A 19,833-nucleotide genomic window follows, 5' to 3' on the forward strand; every position below is an offset into this window, starting at 1 on the left:
GGTGAGTTTGCCAGCAGGCAGGGCCGGCTTGTCCACTAGGCAAATTAGGCATTTGCCTAGAGCACTGGGAGGGGTACCGCCGAATTGGGCTCCCCGCCCCCCCCCGGTACCCAAGACAAATGCCTAATTTGCCCGGAAAGGAGGGGTGAGTGAAGCCTCATTGTGTCGTGTGCTCTCATAAGAGAATACTTTATGGAGATGCCCACATCAAAGCGGGTAAGGGGAGGCTGGCATCGCTCCTCTCAGCACACCGAAGGGGGGGTGCGGAAGGTAGCCTGCCTGCCCCCCCCCCCTCCCAGCACACTCACAGGAGCACGCCAGCCTCCCATTACCTGGGTCGCTTCAACCTGAGCATTTCTGTAAAGCGTTCTCTTAAGAGAGAGCGCGGCACAGCAAGACTTTGCTTGGGAGCAAAGCCTCGTCACCTTATGTGTTCTCTTAAGAGAACGCGTTACGGTTGAAGTGGCCCGGGTAAGGGGAGGCTGGCGCACTCCTGTGAGCGGGGCGGGGGGAGGACTGGAGCACAGCACCACATTGCAGCACTGCAAATAACGCAACAAGGGTGGGAGGGGCATGGGCAGAGGGGAGGGCCGGCAGGGCTTAGTGCCACAGGGCGGTGCTGTGGAGGGGGCAACTTTGCCTGGGACGCGGGGCACCTTAGGGCCAGCCCTGCCAGCAGCTAAGATGGAGAGAGTAACTGTACTAGTCTAAAATAGTGGGCCACAGACTCCCCCTTGTTCTTCTTCCTTTCCCATGTGTTCACTTAAATTGCAGCAATGTTAATTGGGGCTGAAGGCATTTAATGTCTAATTCATGCAATTGAGGTATTTTGCCTTTTGCAGTGGTGGCAGCCATTGTGCTGAGGCTGCTGATGTTCTGATAGCCTTGAAACGTATTTATTACCCAAACAGCAAAGGCATCTGTTTTTGGACTACCTGGGGTATAATTAAGATGAAAACAGATTGACAGAGCATGCATTTAGGAGGAGTTGAAAAAGAGATTAAAAACTGAATTTCTGAAGCCTTTTTACAATGTTTCATCTTTTTATTATTCTATTAAAAATTGCACTGTTCTGCACCTTCAGTGTCCTTTACAAATTGTGCCAATCCCTGATTGAAAAGCCTTTTGTTAGCAAGGCCCTCCAGCTCGATAGAATCATAGCTTGGATATGACAGTGTATCTCTGTGAAATGCAACAGCCTGTAATATTAGTCTGCTTTGAGCAACTTGTGTGGGATCAGTAAGCATGGTGTTCTCTTGAAAGAGAGTAGGAATACAGAAATCTAGCAAAGCATCCAAACTACCGAGAAATAGGATGGCTGTGTGTCTGAATTTCAGTATTTGGCGATGCTTTTTAGAGTCTTCATGGTCACATTTCAGAGAGGAGAGGAGCTTGAACCTCCTCATGGGTTCAGCCCCAGGAATTGTAGCAGCATCTTGTCTAAGGGAGGATTTCTCTTGACTTTCTTGTACAAGCCTGTATAGTCTGACGAGTTCTTGAAACAGAATTCCCTGTTACAATCTACCTTTTAGCCATGTATGCTGAAGCATCACTTGGAGAAAAGAGATGAGGATAAAAAGTGCATAAATGAGAGTAAATGGTGAGAAGGAACATCACCTCTTGGTCTGCCCCTGACTTTTGCACCTGGGTCCCTTGCTGACATGGAAGGCGTTTGACTGAAGTCCACATCTGCTATAAACTTGGCCTTGGTTTCTTACACTTTATGGACTGTGCTTTCTTCTTCTTTTTTTAAAGATTACAACTACGTTCCCCAAGGATCCAGTTTATACATTTTCTATTTCTCAAAACCCATTCCCTATTGAGAATCGTGATGTGCTGGGAGAAACACAGGTAAGAGGTTGGAGGGAAGGGATTAACAACCCTACATAATAGAACTGACTTTTTCTTTAAAAAAAGCAGTCAAAAAGCTATGTGACTGTTCTAACCTCCAATCTCCTTGAGAGTTTATTTTGTTGCTAAATTTATTGGTGGGGAGTGGTTCAGTGGAGAGAAGCTGCTCTTAATTATCATGGCAAATAAACCAAAAGGAAGAGCTGGTGTACATGCTTGAATTTAAATGGAAGATCTTCAGATTTCTGTTTGTGGGTGTCCCAATAATACCCCTTCCCAATGTACATACGTTTGTGCACAGTTGTGTATGTCTTCAGTTTACATTCACATACTACTGCTAGAACAAGAGGATACTTACAAAATGACTGTAGTAGATTTGGAAGGTTGTGATGGTGGAGAGTGTGTAAAAAGAAAGCCGAGTCTAGTATGCCTTTTGAGTTTGCCTTTACTGCTTGGATCTGAGCCTCTGCTTTGTGTGCCTGGGGGGTTGCTGATGAGCTGCTTGGTTTAGAAATAATTTATCCCTAGCTCTACTTTTCACTCCAGTTACCCTGGCAACTCATGCAAGCTAGGAAAATAACTGGAGGTACAGTTTGTGCTCAGAGTGTTCTTAAACTTCAGGTTAAAAACTGTGCATGTGATTAGTGGCCAATCTCTCAATAACTGTGACCTCTCCTAGAGCATCTGTTGTTGGCCAGATATTTAAAGTATGAGATGCTGAGCTAGATGCCCATAAAAGCAAGCTGGCTACAGATTCTCTCAGGTGTTCTGTACTTTCCTGTTGCTATCAGACCTAAATAATGTGGCCTGATAAAATGCATGTCTGCCCTGGTTGAGCTGAGTGTGGAAAAACCATTGTGCTTTCCCCTCCACATTCTGTAAGCTTATCCTGAATTAACATTGCTGGCTGGCAGAAGTCAGACAATTACAGACACCCAAAGAAGGTGCATCCAGGAAACAGAGATTAAAATATAACTATGAATGTAGTACACATGTACAAAACACTGGTATTTAATTAAATAATGCATATAGAAATGTTAAAATATGATTTAAAAACAACAGACATGTGGTGTCAAGTATCCCAGTATCAAGATAAATATTAGTTTTCAAAAATACAAGTTTAATAGTACATATTGTCTACATATGCAAGAACCAACCAATACCATACCCATTTCAACACAAGGCCTTCCTCAGTGGTGTAAATCAAACTGAGCAGTCTATTAGCCTAACAACTGCAGAAAACTGACTATACAAAGAATTAAGGATGAGCGTGAACCAGATAAGCCTGGTTCTGGTTTGCGAACTGAATGGGTTTGAAAAGGGGAGGTTACCCCCAGGGCCTTGGAGGTCCCTCATCTATTCTTGGGTTGGCCACCGGGGGAGGCAAGTTAATGGACCTTCAAACAAGTTGAGAGTTCCAAATAAGGTGCCCCAGGAAACTGCTTTTCAGGGACATTTTTGGCATTGTTTTGGGAGTGCATAGAACTGACCCTGGACAGGCTATAGGTATCAAACTCAGGGAACCCCTTCCTAGAGGGCCCCACAACATGGATTGCAAGTTATATGCAGATTGGATGGGTGGGCAAGTTACCTCCAAACAAGGTGCTCCCAGGAAGCTGCTGCAAGTATATATGAGGCGCAGGTTCTAGACTGCATAGCACTGACCCTGACTGAGATAGATGAATCAAACTAATTGAGCCCCTCCCCAGCATGCTTCCCAACATGCCCTGTGAATTACATGTGGTTTGGAGTGGGGGGTGGGGTGAGTTTCAAACCACCACACAAAGTACCCCAGAAAAGTGCCTCTCAGGGACATGCCTGGTGTGGGTTTCAGACTGTATAGAACTGACCTGGGATGAGCTGGATTTATCAAACTAAGGACGTATCTCCCTGGCATGACTCCCCACCCGCCCTACCAGTTGCATGCAGGTTGGAGTTGAAGGGGCCGAATTACAGACACTCAAAGAAGGTGCATCCAGGAAACTGAGTTCTGGAGAAGATGTCAGGCATGCGTTTGGGAGTGTTCCTGGGCCCCTTTCCACTTACAGGGCAGACTGTGGGTCATGGCCAGCTGGTTAGCCCACATGGGCCCAGGAGAAAGCTGTGTGCCCACAGGTGGCTGCCTCTATCTGGGCCCAACTGCCCACCATCCCTCTGACAACTGGAAACAGAATTACTGTGCAGGGCCAATCCTCCTCCCCTTTCCTGCCCAGGGCCTGGGAGCCATCCACAGAATTGCAGGTGGATGCTTCTCCCTGGGCCTAATTGCCCACCCACCCCTTTGACACCTGGAAACATGATTACTAGGCAGGGCCAACCCTCCTGCCCTTCCCTGGGACTGCTTCTTCCTAGGCCCAACCGCCTTCCCCCCCCCCCCCCCTCAACAACTAAAAACATGATTACTAGACAGGGCCAATCCTCCCACACTGCCTGGGGTCCAGAAGCCACCCACAGAGTTGCGGGTTGCTGGATTGCCCAGGCCCATCTTCCCACCACTGGCATGGTGAATACAGGGCAGGGCCAACCCTTCTCCTGCCCTGCCCGGGAGAAGTAAGGAACACCAGACAATAATTCTGGAATCAGGCAGGCACCCACACAGATAAGACCCAAGAGGAGTGGGGTGGCGTTTGTAATGGAGAGGAGTATGGGACCCCAGGCAGTAATTCTGGAATCAGGAAGGTAAACTGCCCCCAGAATGTATCTTAGTTGAACACCCCCCCCCAAAAAAAGCAGCCTGAAAACAAAAAGCATGCAAGGATTTCTCTTTGCACTGTGACCCAAAGGAGGGGTGTGTGTGTGTGATATGAAAACAAAAGGGAAGGGAAAGCTGAGAGCAGCAAACTCCTGCTAAACCAAAATGCATGCCATGTGAAAGAAGAATTCAGTCCCAGTCTTCCTAACCTTTGCACTAAGAAAGCAAAAAACCAAAAAGAATAGCAACTCAGAGGAACCCAGGGCAAAGCTAAGACCCTCCAGCCCCTGACTGAATAGGCTGGTTATGCAGCTCCATTACACCTTATGGAGACCATCCCCAGAAGGGATTTAAAGTTTAAATGCTTGCTAAATTGACTCCCAAGTAGTGCCACTATGGAAGACCCAAGAGACAGTGGTGGCTCAGATGTGGGGGTTTTGGAGAGTGGCCAGGAGGGGGTCTCCAGTACCCCGGGAAGGTGCTTTTGCAGAGATGATGATGATATTGGATTTGTATCCCATCCTTCACTCTGAATCTCAGAGTCTCAGAGCAGCTCACAATCTCCTTTACCTTCCTCCGCCACAACAAAACACCCTGTGAGGTAGGTAGGGCTGAGAGAGCTCTCACAGAAGCTGCCCTTTCAAGGACAACTCTGCAAGAGCTATGGCTATCCCAAGGCCATTCCAGCAACTGCAAGTGGAGGAGTGGGGAATCAAACCCATTTCTCCCTGACAAGAGTCTGCGCACTTAACCACTACACCAAACTGGGTATAGAAGGTGAAAAGAAAGAACTTGCTTATAGCTGTATTGGCTGGCAGCCTTGCCTGTCAAGCTTTCAGGATCTTTATTCATGTTTTCAAGGCTAGAAAATGTCACCACCCCTACTGTTACCTAACATTTTCACACCAGACTTTCTTGAAGGTTTCCGTTTCCCAAGCTATTCCAAGCCACACCCAAAAGCTCAAGAGTTTTTTCCAATGAGCACGTGATCTCTGAGTCACAGCTCACAAACCCTGAACCAGGCAAAATTTGGCCTGAATATCGGCTTGCTGAGCAGTTTGTGAAATGAGAAAAAAGAACGGAAAATAAACAATTACCTCAGTGTTGGATGGGAAATAAAATTAAGTTAAATTTTAGACTGCATAAAATCTGGAGAGCTATTTTACACTAAGATGTTCATTCATTGGGGGTAAGAGGTATCAAATATTTTTGTAATCCAGCATGGAAACTCATTAAAATGCAGAATATTCCCTTTGCACATGGATCAAAAACGTGCATGAAGTATATTGTTCAGGAATTACAAATTGCTAATCTTTTTATTGGTCAAGGGAAAAGGGATGTCTGTGGCCAATTTAAAGAATTGTGGGACATTTACCTTCTTAGGTCAGATTAGACATTCTCCAAATTCCAGTGGAGCACTCAGGGACAACTGGAAAAGAATCAGAAGGTTACAGAAGAAGCCATCCCAGCCAGAATCTCCCTGGCGCACAGATCCTGGAGTTGGCTTCTCCTGCAGCACAGTTTAAGCCAGGCTGCAGGAGAAGCCAAGCCTGCCCCAGGATCAGGCTGGCTTTTTTCTTTTTGCTTTTACTCTGGTATTTTTCTTTTCGGGTCTGTTGGACTTGAAAAAATTCAGGATTTCTGAAAAATCCCAGATCTGAATACCAACTGTTTTCAGATCCAATAGACCAAACTGAAAAATACATTTAAAAAAAAAAAACTTGCACATACCACTTGCAGTAATTCTGGAGATAGGTGCTGGAACTGAGAGGATCCTAAGATTATTTTTACTGTGCTATTTAAAGATAATGTTGATCCGTAGACAAAGAATTGTTCATGGGTAGTTGCTTACTGAAAATTAAGAGACATTTTGTCTATCTCTGGTTTGCTGAATTGTATTTGTAAGATAACCAAATAACTGAAATTGTTCGAAGCTTATACGATAGTAGTATTTTATAACAGTGACAGTTTTTCAATATATTATTTCTTGAAATGATAAACTTTGTGATTGAATATACCTGGATAGGTTTAAAATTCTGTAAGGAATAATATTTTATATTACTGTTAAAGTAAATAAAATAAAAGTAATATGACACTAAATTGTTCAGGGTGGTGAGAACCAGAGAGGATTGTGAGGCACTCCAGAGGGATCTGTTGAGGCTGGCTGAGTGGGCGTCAACGTGGCAGATGAGGTTCAGTGTGGCCAAGTGCAAAGTAATACACATTGGGGCCAAAAATCCCAGCTACAAATACAAGTTGATGGGGTGTGAACTGGCAGAGACTGACCAAGAGAGAGATCTTGGGGTCATGGTAGATAACTCACTGAAAATGTCAAGACAGTGTGCGATTGCAATAAAAAAGGACGACATCATGCTGGGAATTATTAGGAAGGGAATTGATAACAAATCAGCCAGTATCATAATGCCCCTGTATAAATCGATGGTGCGGTCTCATTTGGAATACTATGTACAATTCTGGTCACCGCACCTCAAAAAGGATATTATAGCACTGGAAAAAGTCCAGAAAAGGACAACTAGAATGATTAAAGGGCTGGAACACTTTCCCTATGAAGAAAGGTTGAAACGCTTGGGGCTATTTAGGTTGGAGAAACATTGACTGTGGGGTGACATGATAGAGGTTTACAAGATTATGCATGGGATGGAGAAAGCAGAGAAAGAAGTCCTTTTCTCCCTTTCTCACAATACAAGAACTTATGGGCATTCAATGAAATTGCTGAGCAGTTGGGTTAAAACGGATAAAAGGAAGTACTTCTTCACCCAAAGGGTGATTAACATGTGGAATTCACTGCCACAGGAGGTGGTGGCAGCTACAAGCATAGCCAGCTTCAAGAGGGGGTTAGATAAAAATATGGAGCAGAGGTCCATCAGTGGCTATTAGCCGCAGTGTATGTGTGTGTTTGTGTATATATATTTTTGGCCACTGTGTGACACAGACTGTTGGACTGGATGGGCCGTTGGCCTGATCCAACATGGCTTCTCTTATGTTCTTATGTTAATAATAATTAGCAATTCTCTTTACAATATTTATAGGACTTTCACAGTCTGGCTACGTATTTGTCCCAGAACACCTCCTCTGTGTTTCTTGATATCATCTCTGATTTCCATCTGCTGCTCTTCTTGGTCACCAATGAAGTCATGCCTTTAAAGGTATGTATATGAGAAGGAACCTATTCTAGAGGCTTATGTGAGTACCTGCAAGGCGATCTTTGTATAGCAAGGTGCTAATGTGCTCTGGTCTCCAAGCAGAACTTCCTGCCTGCTTGGAGGAAGGGTATTTGTGTTTCAGTCTACACCTCCTTTCAGTTTGCTTGGCAAAGACATCAGAGGCTGCCCTGTCTTTGAGGTATATCTTCAGGGTTGATAGTAGAAATGCACAGTGGGGTTGAGGTTTGGCAAGCTCTTCTTTTGTATAGTTTGGAGCAGTGAATTTAGTAGTGTTTGCATCAGTATGTTCTCAAACTAGCTGGAGCAAACGTGCATGCCACATCAACAACTGGAAATGTTTAAAAATTCTCTGAATCAGAAGTTCCTGTTGTAAATGACTGCAAGATCAGTCACCCAGTGACCATCAGGCCAACAACTTCTTGTGTATGCATCTTCCCTCATGCTCTCACCCCTTTTATTGGCTTGCCAGCAAGAGTCTGGCTGTACATGAGGCTCTGATTATAACATCTGTATTTTTCTCATTTAAAAAAAAAACCTCAAGGAAAAATAACTCAGGCCATATGTTTTTCAGAAGGTTTTAAGAACTGCACATATCGAGCATGTGCTAAGCAGCTGGATGGCCAGTAGACAACGGGAGATCAGGGCCAATCACATTTGCTATACGTTGCCCTGTTGATTATTTTGTCTATTCATTCTCCTCCCCCCCTCCCCGCACCAACAGTATAAAGGTTGTTGGGGGAAGTGAAAATGAGAGAGTGTAGAATGGAAGGAAAGGTTATCAAATTAAGGGGGAAAGGTCAGCTTTTCCCCATTTTTATGTCATTTGAAGTCAGTTTGTAATTTCTTAATTGAGGAGAAATTTAAGAGATGGCTGGTCACACACGTGCATGCACCCCAGATCTATGGGACAGAGCAGACTCCCTGCAGGTTTCCATCCAGCAAAACAAGCCTGTAGCACCCTCTGCTGTTTGGAGTACAAGGTACTACCTCCTGCAAAGTCATTTTTAGTATAGCTATGTGATTTGCCACTATTTTTGTGGAATATAACAGTTGCTGATAAGTGAATGGGCCAGGAATTACACTTGCAGCCTTCTGTCTGCTGCCAGCTCGCTACTCATTTCCACAGTGCTTGCTCTGGCTATTTGAAGGGGTACATGCACAGGAATAAATGTCAGTCATCTGTATGGGGCGGGGCTCTGGGTGGAGAGACTGTCATTTATGCAGCTAGCTATCATGGTACTTCAGATTATTTCATTGTTGGAAACAGCTACGCCAGGTTGGTGGATATAGCTCACTGTTTCCTTGTTTTGTAGAGTTACTGACCCTTTAAGCCAGAAGGGGGACAGAAAGCCCTGTATGTATACAGTGGCACTGAGTTGAGGATGCAAGGGGAAGTGTGGGGCTATTTTTCCATCTTGGCTTTAAAACAGGTTAGTGTAGGGTACATAGATTCCCACCTATGTGAGAAGGTGGGAATTGTTATCACCAGCTTAGTATGGAGTAGAAGTAGCATTGGAATGGAGGGATTCTTCCAGAGCATGGCTCACTGTCTCTCACATCACAAATAGACCACACTATCTTCTGTCTTTCAGGATAGCATCAGCTTGTTGTTGGAAGCAGTAAGGACCCGGAATGAGGAGCTAGCACAGACTTGGAAAAAATCAGAACAATGGGCCACCATTGAACAGCTTTGCAGTATGTCTTGTGTGTCCCCTCCCCCCTTTTTTAATACTTGAATTTAATCATCTCACTGCAGAAAGGCAGGAGAATTTTAACCTGTTTACATGAGGCAGCCCAGTGTTGGAATTTGGATTCTAAACCTCACTTGGTGACTTGGAACAGATTAGTCGAGGGGGAAATATTCCTACGCTTTTTTACTAGGAAAAAAGGGGTCCTAGCACCTTGATGTCTGACAGATGTAGCATATGCTTTTGTGGGCTGGAAGTGGGCAGGGCCGGGGGGGGGGCCTGACCCATGAAAACTTATGAGAAATTGAACTATTAAGCATTGAAGTGGCACAAGAGGCCCTTTGTTTTGGCTGCAAGAGACTAACATGATTGTCTAAATGGACATTTTCCTAGAAACAAGTAAAAATAAAATATATTTCTGCAGCACTCTTGTTGCACTGATTCAGGGACATCAAATGGGGCTGATCTAGTGCAGAAAGTTAAAGTGAAGGTACTCTGCAAATCGTGATATTGACTAAATTTGTGAGGGTACCCATTGCTGCAGAGACTCAGCAAATGAAGGAGATTGTTGGTAGGCAGAGAAGCCCCGCCTTATCTACAGAAACATTCTGTAGTGATTTCATATGAGACTTCTCTACATGTCAGAGCTGTTGTTCCCTTATTGACAACTCTCATCTTTGTGTTATTTTTGCAGGCACAGTTGGAGTTCAGCTGCCAGGACTCCAAGAATATGGTGCCATGGGTGGCTCAACACATGCTGCAACTTCTTCCATGTGGGCCTGTCAGCACTGCACCTTCATGAACCAGCCAGGCACAGATCACTGTGAGATGTGCAGCCTCCCACGTAGCTAAGCCTCATCTGGCTTGGCATTCAGGGCGGCCATTACAGACCAGCTGGCAGAAATACAGAGGCAAACCCCTAGCCAGGCAGGATTGTACTTCCTCCTCGGATGTTGCACCATGAGGGGCGGGGCAGAGCGGGCAGGGGGGACCTGACCCTTATCACAGGCACACCGTGCCATTCAGAGGGTTGTAGCTTGCGGTTGGAACTGGATGTCTCAGTGGGGGAACATAACATAGCTCCTCTGCCTGTGCTGCTGCCTTTTCTTTGCTCTCAGTATTGTAGAAAGCCAGAGATCATGTTCCCTCTTGAGCTGCATTTGCACGGATGGCTCATCAGCTCTGCAGGCACGTGGCAGTGAGGGGCCATGCCCGCCCAATAGCTTGCATGCCACAAGCTTTCCCCAGCCTTAAGCCAGTGAGCGAGGCTAGGCAGCAGTGTTACAAGGGATGGCTTGGTCTCCCAAGTCTAGCTTGCCTAACATCGCTCTCCTTACATGCTTTGCGTTCAGCCTCAGAGTCGCTGGGTCACTGGTGCCTGACTCATTTCAGTCTACCCTCTTTAATTATAGCTTCCAAATTTAGTGGTGGCAGAATCTATAGTAGCTCAGAGCTCCAGTCTAAGCCCCAAAAGCACCTTGGCAACGGAGAAAGGAGAGAACAAGCCTTCTCAACCTGGTAATGGTCTCTCTGCTTGCCTGCTGACCCAGTTCTTGCCCAGCTCCTGCCATGATGATAGCAAGTGAAACTGATTAGTCAGCAGCTGTACCTCACTTATGGCTCAGCAGCAGAGAGGATCATTTCTTGCCAAATCTGGCATTGTGGGGCCAGTTGGCTTTCTGCTCAGGAAGTAGACAGCATCTTGGCTGTGTCAGAGTTGGGCAGGCAACAACTCACAAGCAGTTATTTGCCCCAGATCTTTATGCATCCCTGTGCATTTAAACCTGTTTCTTTGCATTTGTAGCTGTGAGCAGGAAAACTTGCAAGTTCCTTCCTCATGCCTGTTGTAGACTTGAATATCATCCCAGCAGGACAAGGTTTATATGGGCCTTCTATTGCCATGTTGGTAGGAGCTTTGTCTATTGAGCATTAGATGGTTTGGGGTTCTCAGGAAGCGGAGGTTCTCTTGTCTCAAGAACACTGATCTGACTGCTGTTCCCATAACCCCAACAACAGAGCCCTCCAGTTCCCAGTTTCCTCTGGTGTGCAAGCTCTTCCATTCCCAGTTGTGCAGGTGGATGTTTCCCCATCCCCAAATTCTCAGCATCCCTGCCAACAGCGTTATTGATTAAGGTACAGTTTGGTTCTTTCTGCAACAATATATTCTGCACAACTAGCCTGTTATCATTTGGCTACATCCATCGGCTTCATCACAGGGAAACAAGGCATTCATATTTTTATGTTGGATTATGTGGACAGAGGGTACTCTCTTTCAGTCCTTCCAGTTTTATCTTTTTAGGTTCTCAGCACAGCAAAAATAAATAAATATATATATATGTGCCTCTACCCCAACTACCCATTTCCAGAGGGCGTGTAGGCCTGGCTCACAGACAACTGCCATAACTGATGTGGTTCTGCCTTCCATGGCAGAAATATTTGGGGCTTTGTCCTTCAAGCATTTCAGTCAAGTGATTGGTCATCTGGCCCTTGCTAGTGCTGACAGGGCATGGGACTCTTTCTCCTCTCCTGGGTTTGCGTTTGACTAGATTTCTTGAGCTCACTGGGCCATAGCCGCTCTTGCTATTCCTCTTCGTTCTATGGGTTGCAGAGGTACATGTTTGGTTTGGACTGGAGTTAAGTGAATAACAGCCCTGCAAATAAAAAAAAAAACAACCTCTATTAAAAGCATTTGAAATGGAAGCCTCCTGCACTTTTTGTTATTACTTTCTTATCCTGATCCTTGTGTCATCCATTTTGAATCTGTTAAGTTTTTTGGGGTCCCCCTAACCAAGTTTCAAGCAGTCTTAAACTTGATAGCACTGCATCTGGTGAAATTCTTCTGGTTAATCCTCCCCACCTGAAACTTCTGAAATGCTTGTGTCTTTACCAAGTAGAGAAGGGAGCAAATGGTTCCAACCATACCCCCCAACCCTGGCAGCATTTTTAGCTCGAGATGAAGCTTTGCCTAGAGAAAAAGCTGGTAATTTCAGGTCAAGTTTTGGTATCCCATCTCCCCTTGGACTTCTGTCAAGTGAAGAGAACAATCTTGACTCGGACCATGGCTGTGTGTGAGAAGCTGTGATAGATGAGCCGTTGCTTGAGAGCTCACTAGTAATAACCTAGCAGGTGCTTGGATAGAAGAATGATCCCTTACAAGGCATTTTGCAAGCCAAGCTGGTCTTGGATTTGACTGCCTACACAGCAAATTGGAAATAAAGCATCATGAAATGTAACAGGGATTATGTATCTGTGCAAAACTCACGTTTAGAAGAAGAAGATATTAGATTTATATCCCGCCCTCCACTCCGAAGAGTCTCAGAGCGGCTCACAATCTCCTTTACCTTCCTCCCCCACAACAGACACCCTGTGAGGTGGGTGGGGCTGGAGAGGGCTCTCACAGCAGCTGCCCTTTCAAGGACAACCTCTGTGATAACTATGGCTGACCCAAGGCCATTCCAGCAGGTGCAAGTGGAGGAGTGGGGAATCAAACCCGGTTCTCCCAGATAAGAGTTCGCACACTTAACCACTACACCAAACTGGCTCTCCGTTTATCAGTTTTGCACCTAACGATTTATTAGGTATCCAGACAATATGTGAATTTAGCTATTGTACCTTATATCCTGCTCTGTACCATTTGCTTGGTCTCAGCCATTTCCAACCACCAGCAAGATGGGAAAGGATACATCCTTTGGCTGGCCACTTGGGGCCTATATAGAACACCCAGGCGTGTTCTGCTCTTCCTCCACGTTCCTGCTACTTGGGGCAAATGGGGTAATTCTGAAAACAGAAGGTAAAGCAGTTATTAATTCTAATTGCCTTTATGTAAATGCTGCTAATGATGAGCAGGAAAGATGCTTTGGTTCTTGCATCCCTCATACTTCAAACGCAAGTTTTTAGGGTTCAATCTGTAAGCTTTAAAATCGATCAAGACAGTTTTTCAAAGGAAACATTAAAGTAATGTGTTCTACTTAATATTACTTGGCTTTGTAGCACCGACAAGCAAGGAGGGATAATCTTTAATCTAGTATAGTCTGTTTATATACACTACAAGATCAAGTCATGGCCCTTTTCTTGGGCAGCACCACTCTTGTTACAAATGGGAGAGAATTACATGTTAATATGTTTTGGCATTTAAATCAAATCTCCCTGCACACAAAACTAGCATGGCCAGGAGATGAGTTCAATATAGGTTTCTGACATAATTTTCAACCTGTTGTGAGGTTTTTCCCATTGGTGAAAATGTGCAACATATTGTGGGCAACCAGAAATGGTACAGCCCAGGAAAGCATCACAACTTCTGCTGAATTATTTAAACTAACATTTGCACTGTTCTGTAAACTGAGTGACTAAATTATGTTTCCTGAACCATTTAGGATTGCACATGTACACACTTCTGGACTTTTTTAGTTCAGTTATTTCAATCAAAGCCAAACTACCAGCAAACACTTCTGGCATTTCAATTTTAAAATAATGGCACCTTGCCACTGTGGCTTCTGGTGATGGTGGTTTTCTGGTATAAAGAACCATGATGGAAATGGACAATGAAATACACGATCCAGGTTTTTAATCTGCCATACATGCATATGTGCTATTGAGTGGCAACCAATTTAAGATGAGGTGGTCAGTAAGGGGCTTCCAAGGCAAGTGAGAGGCAGAGGTGCTTTGCCATTGCCTTCCTCTGCAGTCTTCCTGTGTGGTCCCCCATCCAAGTACCGACCGACACTTGCTTCGCTTCCTAGATCTGATGCAATAGGGATTTACCATGCTGCCTTCTTTCCTGGCATCTGTGTAAGATGGCAAAATGGGCATTTTGTGACTTTGCAATACAACCTGAGTGTAGCAAGACAATGGACAATGAATTTATGAAGCTTGAGTTTTAAAGAGTGGATGCTGGTGAGCCAGATTGGTGGTTATTTAAAATCAAATAATAGTTAAAATACATTTCCAGTTAAAACCAAAATAACGCCCCCCCCCAAGTTTTTCCTTCCACACACTCTTAAAAGATGCCTGCCAATTCAGCTCCCCCCAAAAGCTCTGACAAACAAGCTTTACAACACCACCTGATGATCTCCAAGGAAGGAGCTCCCCTCACCTCTTCATGAAGGCCATTGGACTGAGCAAGTCCCACACTGGAAAAGGTTTGGGCTCTGGGTGATGCCAAATGAACCACTCTTAAATGATGGGAAAGCCAACAAATGACTGCGCAAAGACTGTAGTTGGTGCGCTGCCACTAGTAAATCTAGTGCCCATGTGAATGTGATGTATGGGGGAGGGGGGAGCTAAAAAAAACCCCTATAAGTGGAGTTTGAGATACAGCCTATGAAGATTCCCCCCCTAGTATCATTAGGATTCCTATGAAATATCAGTGGTTTATAACATGGAAGTCTTCATCCCAAACCCTTACACATTTGAGAGGGAATCTCCTACTTGCTCTGTTGACTTGCTTTGAAGGAAATATCTTTTGTATTAAGCTGCTTTTCCTGTAAAATCCATTCCCAACCCCAGCAAAGTACAAGGATGCTGTTTATCAGTATGCAGAACTTTCTAAGAAAACGTATAGCAAGGCCCTTCATTAAGAGTTCTATTAAGCTCAAGCTAAGGTGGGCAAAGCTAATGATGTTGGCAGGGCCTAGCCAATGCGTTACCCTTACAATGTGAGATTGTCACCTGGCGGGTAATGAAATGGCACAAACATTACCTAATTCCTTCCTCTGTGGGAAACTAGCACCCAGTATGGCAATTGGGATCTGAAATGTACAACTTTAGAGAAAACTGATTTGGGGAGTGGGATGAAACTTAGGATAGAGGTAGTATTGAATAGTGGCTTCACTATTGAATAGTGCCTTTTGGCTAAGATCAAGATTGATTTCACACTAGGCTTGTTCTGGGTGGGGAGCCCTTTTGCTCCCGGTGCTTCTCTTGGCTTTCGCACAAGCTGCCCCGGAGCTGCAAGCTGGTGTGCCACTTTTCCGCAGCAAACAAGATCCTCTTACAAGCGGTTTCTGCTTGCCACAGAAAAGCAGCATGCCGACTCGCAGCTCCAGCGCAGCTTGTACGAAAACCGAGAGAAGGGCTGGAGGCAAAAGGGCTCTGTACCTGGAACAAGCCCTAGTGCAAAATCGGTCCAAGTGTACTAAAATAGTCATGTATTGGTAGCTCATGCCTCACATCGATTCACATTCCACCAAATAGAAACCAAGCCCAATACTCTTCTGTCTGCTCCTTCCATGCCTATGAAAGACCCAGCAAGCCACAAACCAATCTATATTGTTTTCTTAAGATTTCATTCTAGCTGCTCATTGCCTGTTTTTGGAACTTAGCCTAAAATTAAAACTTTTCATGTCCTTAAAAGTGTCCCCCAGTTTCTCCACAGTTTATTTAGTACTGGTGGATAGAGGCTACGAGAATCCAGCTAGAGTGCAGGGTTTGTGCCATTCACACTGATCCCTGGCTGCCACTTGAATGAGGAAGAGTTGGCAAAAAGGACCCCTTGCACACCAAACCGACTCAGGTCTTGGAAGATCCCCTTGTATGAAAACATAGGGATGGTGGTGGAATTCCACACCTCAACAAGGCAGCCAGCCCAGGCAGGTCACAGCTTCTGCTCCTCTAATAAATATTTCTATCTTCAAAGGAAAGCACTTTTCTTTTTCTATCCCATAACATAAACAATGACTGGGGGCTTCCGACTCAAGTTATGAACGCTGGATTGAACTACAAAGCTTCCTTGGGAGCCAAAGAGAAAGGGCCCTCTTCCTCTGCCTAGCACCCGCAACTTGAAAGAGTGCTTTTGCCTTCTCAGAGAGGGGCCTTGGTGTCCTGCAGGCAGCCTTTTTGGGGGTCTTTTTTGGTTGTTTTGTAGTTCCTAAAGAGCCACATAAGCCAGCTTGGAGACCTCTCTGCAGGCCAAAAGGATCTGTTTGCAATTAGAAGGCTGCTGTGTGGCTTGGCAGAATTCCAGGGCAGCATGTTATAAGGCACAGAAGAGAAGCTGATCCTGGCCAGAGAGAGGGAAAAAGCTGAGACTTGAACGAACCGTTGCATCTTGCCACCCCAGGATTTCTGCTCAGCAGGTAGGAAAATCATGGTTTGGGGCTTCTTTCTTTCAAAGCCATCTTTCCTTCCTTTTGCAGTCTCAGAATCCTGTTCGAAGAACTGTTGCCTCTAAAATGGGTTTGGGGTACAGTACTCATTTCCAAAGTTGTTGCAATATTTGTGAAGTCCTCTCTATTGTGAAGGCTTTGCAGAGATTCCATTAACAAATCTGTATCTCCATTCTGAAAATGGATTCTCATCTTGAAGTATGTTGTGTCTGTGTTATTGGAGCCATGGGATTTGTTTCTCCTGTATTTCTGAGGTGGTATTAGATTCCACAGATCCATCTCACTAACAGCAGTGCTTTCTCCTGGTTCAAGGAGCTTTCCTTTGACATGGGAGGTTCTTCTGCCAGTCCTGCACCAGTGGAAGGTTTCTTTGAGTCGAGGGGAAAGTGCCACCAAGGGCAAGATCTAACCTGATGTCTGCAAGAGAAAATTAATAGAGGAGCACAAACTGGAACCAGGAATTAAAACATTGGGCACAGGTCCCTGAACCACGAGAACCTGAAAGCAGTTGCTAAATTAGCTCTGTTTATCCCCTCATCTGTACCACTGGGATTAAATTATAGGCAAGGGTAGGTTGAGATGAATGTCTCCAATCCTAAGGAATGCCACTTCTGTTTCCTGTGTTTGAATATAATGGTGGATCAGTCTTAACTCCAAAAGAATTGTAGGAATAGGCCATATTCTGGTTAATGCACCAGGTTTAAGGAGAATAAAGGATGCACAAGTAATTTCAGTGTTGAGTCCAAAATAGGAGATGATCTTACAGCTGTAGACTAACAAAAGGCAGATACCCATAAGCTTCAACCAGTATGTTTCTGATGCATCTAGGTTGTACATCAGGCTAGTGGTCTTTGTTTTTTAAGCTGTAAATTGCCACTTTATATAAGAATTGGTATGTTCTACGCTTGCTGCAAATCCTTCCCAGCAGCTGAGCTGTGAATGCTTCACTTGCCTGGTCAAATGTACTTTCTCCCCACCACCACCAATGTTCCCTCTAAGCTGCAGAGTCTTGTGAGCAAAAATTCTACTTTGTGAGCTACTGGTATTAAAGTTGTGAGTTACAGGCATTGTGAGCTACTGCATAAATTATTGTGCTCTGGGGCCATTTTTCCTGAACTAAGACAAAAATTTGTGAGCTGGAGGCTAAAAATCTGTGAGCTAGCTCACACTAACTCAGCTTAAACACTGACCACCACTACTATATTTAAAAAGTTTAATACTGTTCTGTGGATAGATACTGATTTTTTTAATCAATGGGGACAAAGGCTAATCTGAAGGGAAGCTTGTTCTAGCCTACGGGGTCCAGGTTCCCACACTAGTTGTTCAGACCATTATACCATGCTGCATAACAACTAAAGACATGCTGGGATTTATCCCATGGATGGACACCTCAGAATGAGATGCTGCAAGGACTATGGCTAAGATTGCACAGTCCTGAGCCAGAGAGGCCCCCTTTTCTCCTTGTAACATTCCCAGTTGAAGGATGCCATTTGGTGCTGTCAAGGGACAGAGGTGAGGAGTCACAAGAGACTGCACTTTCTGCTGCATTGCTGAGACAGTACAGGGGGAGGGAAACCTCTTCTAAATGGCTTTCTTATCATCCCACAAAGGCATCATGAGACAGATACTCTCCCTGCTGTTTTTTGTGGCACTCAGCTGCTCTGTCAAACCAAAGCGGCAGCAGACAACCTCTGAATGGGACTACAGATCTGAAGGTAATGTGCCACAAATTGCTTATGTTTCCCCCTAGAACACAATCTAGGCAATTCAGGAAGTTTTTGTTGGGGCGGTTGCAAAGAGACAACAGAGTGCTAGGTGGAAACTGGCCAAGTTAGATATTGTTCAGATCTCGTCATCTTAAACTCACAGGATTTATGTAGCTCAGTGAGAGAACATTGCTTTGCATCCAGAAGTCCACAAATTCAATCCCTGGCATATCTAGTCAAAAAGCTTAGGTGATGTGAAAAATTTCAGCCTCGGACCCTGGAAAGCCCTGCTAGTCGTAAGTGACAATACTGACAGCTGCATATATATGGAGTCCCATACTTACACTGCAGCATCTGGCAGTCAAAAGTATAAGCTTATCTTTCACATTAAGTAAGTGGCTACTTTTCACAAGGACTGCTGATAACAGTCATCCAATCTGTACACTTCTAAAATAACAACTTCACACTTCCTTATAACTGAACAAGGAGTTGTCTACCTCTGAATTTATGCATCCTTGTGACATGTAACCAAGTTTCCACAATATATTTTTAGGAGGCCAGGCATCTCATTTTGAGGAGATTGGCAGGGGGGGGGGGTGCTTAAAATATACTAGATCTGAACTGTCCATTGTCCATATTTTTTTCAACATACAATTTTGCCATTAAAAATATAACTTCATTATTAAATATATTTTTGGAATCCCATCATAATGTTGTTCTTAAAAGCTTTTTATCCATCCTAAGTCCATAAGGCTAGGATGTGCCACAAATCTGACTTGCCTTCAGAGCACAAACATATACTTTATAAGCCTAGTTTATTTTGATTTCATCTGTTTTAGAATATATTTCATACATGTGCTCTTTGCTTGACAAATTATTACAATTTCAATTCAGATCAAATGTAAATGGTAGGAAAGCACCCAAGTCCAGAAATGAGTCTGTAGTTCAGGGAAAGGGGTGTATTCTTTGATATTATTGTTTTTTATTCCTAATTTTTCCAGCTGAAAAAGTCAACATGAAGAGATGTGCCAATCTCACTGTTGTCCTGGACAACTGGAAATTTGCTATCATGTCTCAAATCAAGAATCTCCTCCTCTATGACCACCAGACTGTGTTGCCTGACTATGGAAGGTGAGTTAAGGGTTCTGGTGTGATCTGTTCTTAGATAAGAAGCTGTGTTAGTCTGTTGCAGCAAAAACAAAGGAGTCTTGTGGCACCTAACATCTTTTGTATGTTAGATTCCACTTCAGCAGTGGCACAAAAACTTGTGATACAACCATGTTTAAGATGCCGTAAGATTAATTTTTAAATGTTTAATATAACTTAAATCTACACAACCTGTTAAAGTCTGCACAAATTATGACTTGCCAATCACGTATTGGAGCTTGTCAGGGGCTTAACACATACTTGCAAAGCAATTGTTGAGCACCTTTCAGGCCACAATACATAGCTTGGTGAGCCATGTTCAGCCTTAAGAGATACAAATTGTACAACTCTAGTTGAAAGTAAAGCAAGACAAAAGATGTCCTGGTCAGTGTACATTAACGGTGTCTAAAGCCCCATTCCCAATGAACAACTGAGTAATTTTGGTGGCTACCTCTAAGTATA

At 44.3% G+C, this 19,833-nt stretch overlaps 1 protein-coding gene across 1 annotated transcript in view; it reads left to right on the forward strand.

Annotated features, from left to right (window-relative positions):
• Nucleotides 1-12,116, forward strand: part of NPLOC4 (NPL4 homolog, ubiquitin recognition factor) — a 63,498-nt gene extending 51,382 nt beyond the window's left edge. The window contains exons 14-17 of the mRNA XM_060253146.1: nucleotides 1,756-1,851; nucleotides 7,594-7,710; nucleotides 9,321-9,423; nucleotides 10,111-12,116. Coding sequence (XP_060109129.1) covers nucleotides 1,756-1,851; nucleotides 7,594-7,710; nucleotides 9,321-9,423; nucleotides 10,111-10,268 — 474 coding nt within the window. The 3' untranslated portion in view covers nucleotides 10,269-12,116. The remainder of the gene's footprint in view (nucleotides 1-1,755; nucleotides 1,852-7,593; nucleotides 7,711-9,320; nucleotides 9,424-10,110) is intronic.
• The last annotated feature ends 7,717 nt before the right edge of the window (nucleotides 12,117-19,833 follow it).

The sequence above is a fragment of the Heteronotia binoei genome, chromosome 13 (genome assembly GCF_032191835.1).
Source record: "Heteronotia binoei isolate CCM8104 ecotype False Entrance Well chromosome 13, APGP_CSIRO_Hbin_v1, whole genome shotgun sequence".
In the NCBI taxonomy this organism is placed as follows: Eukaryota; Metazoa; Chordata; class Lepidosauria; order Squamata; family Gekkonidae; genus Heteronotia; species Heteronotia binoei.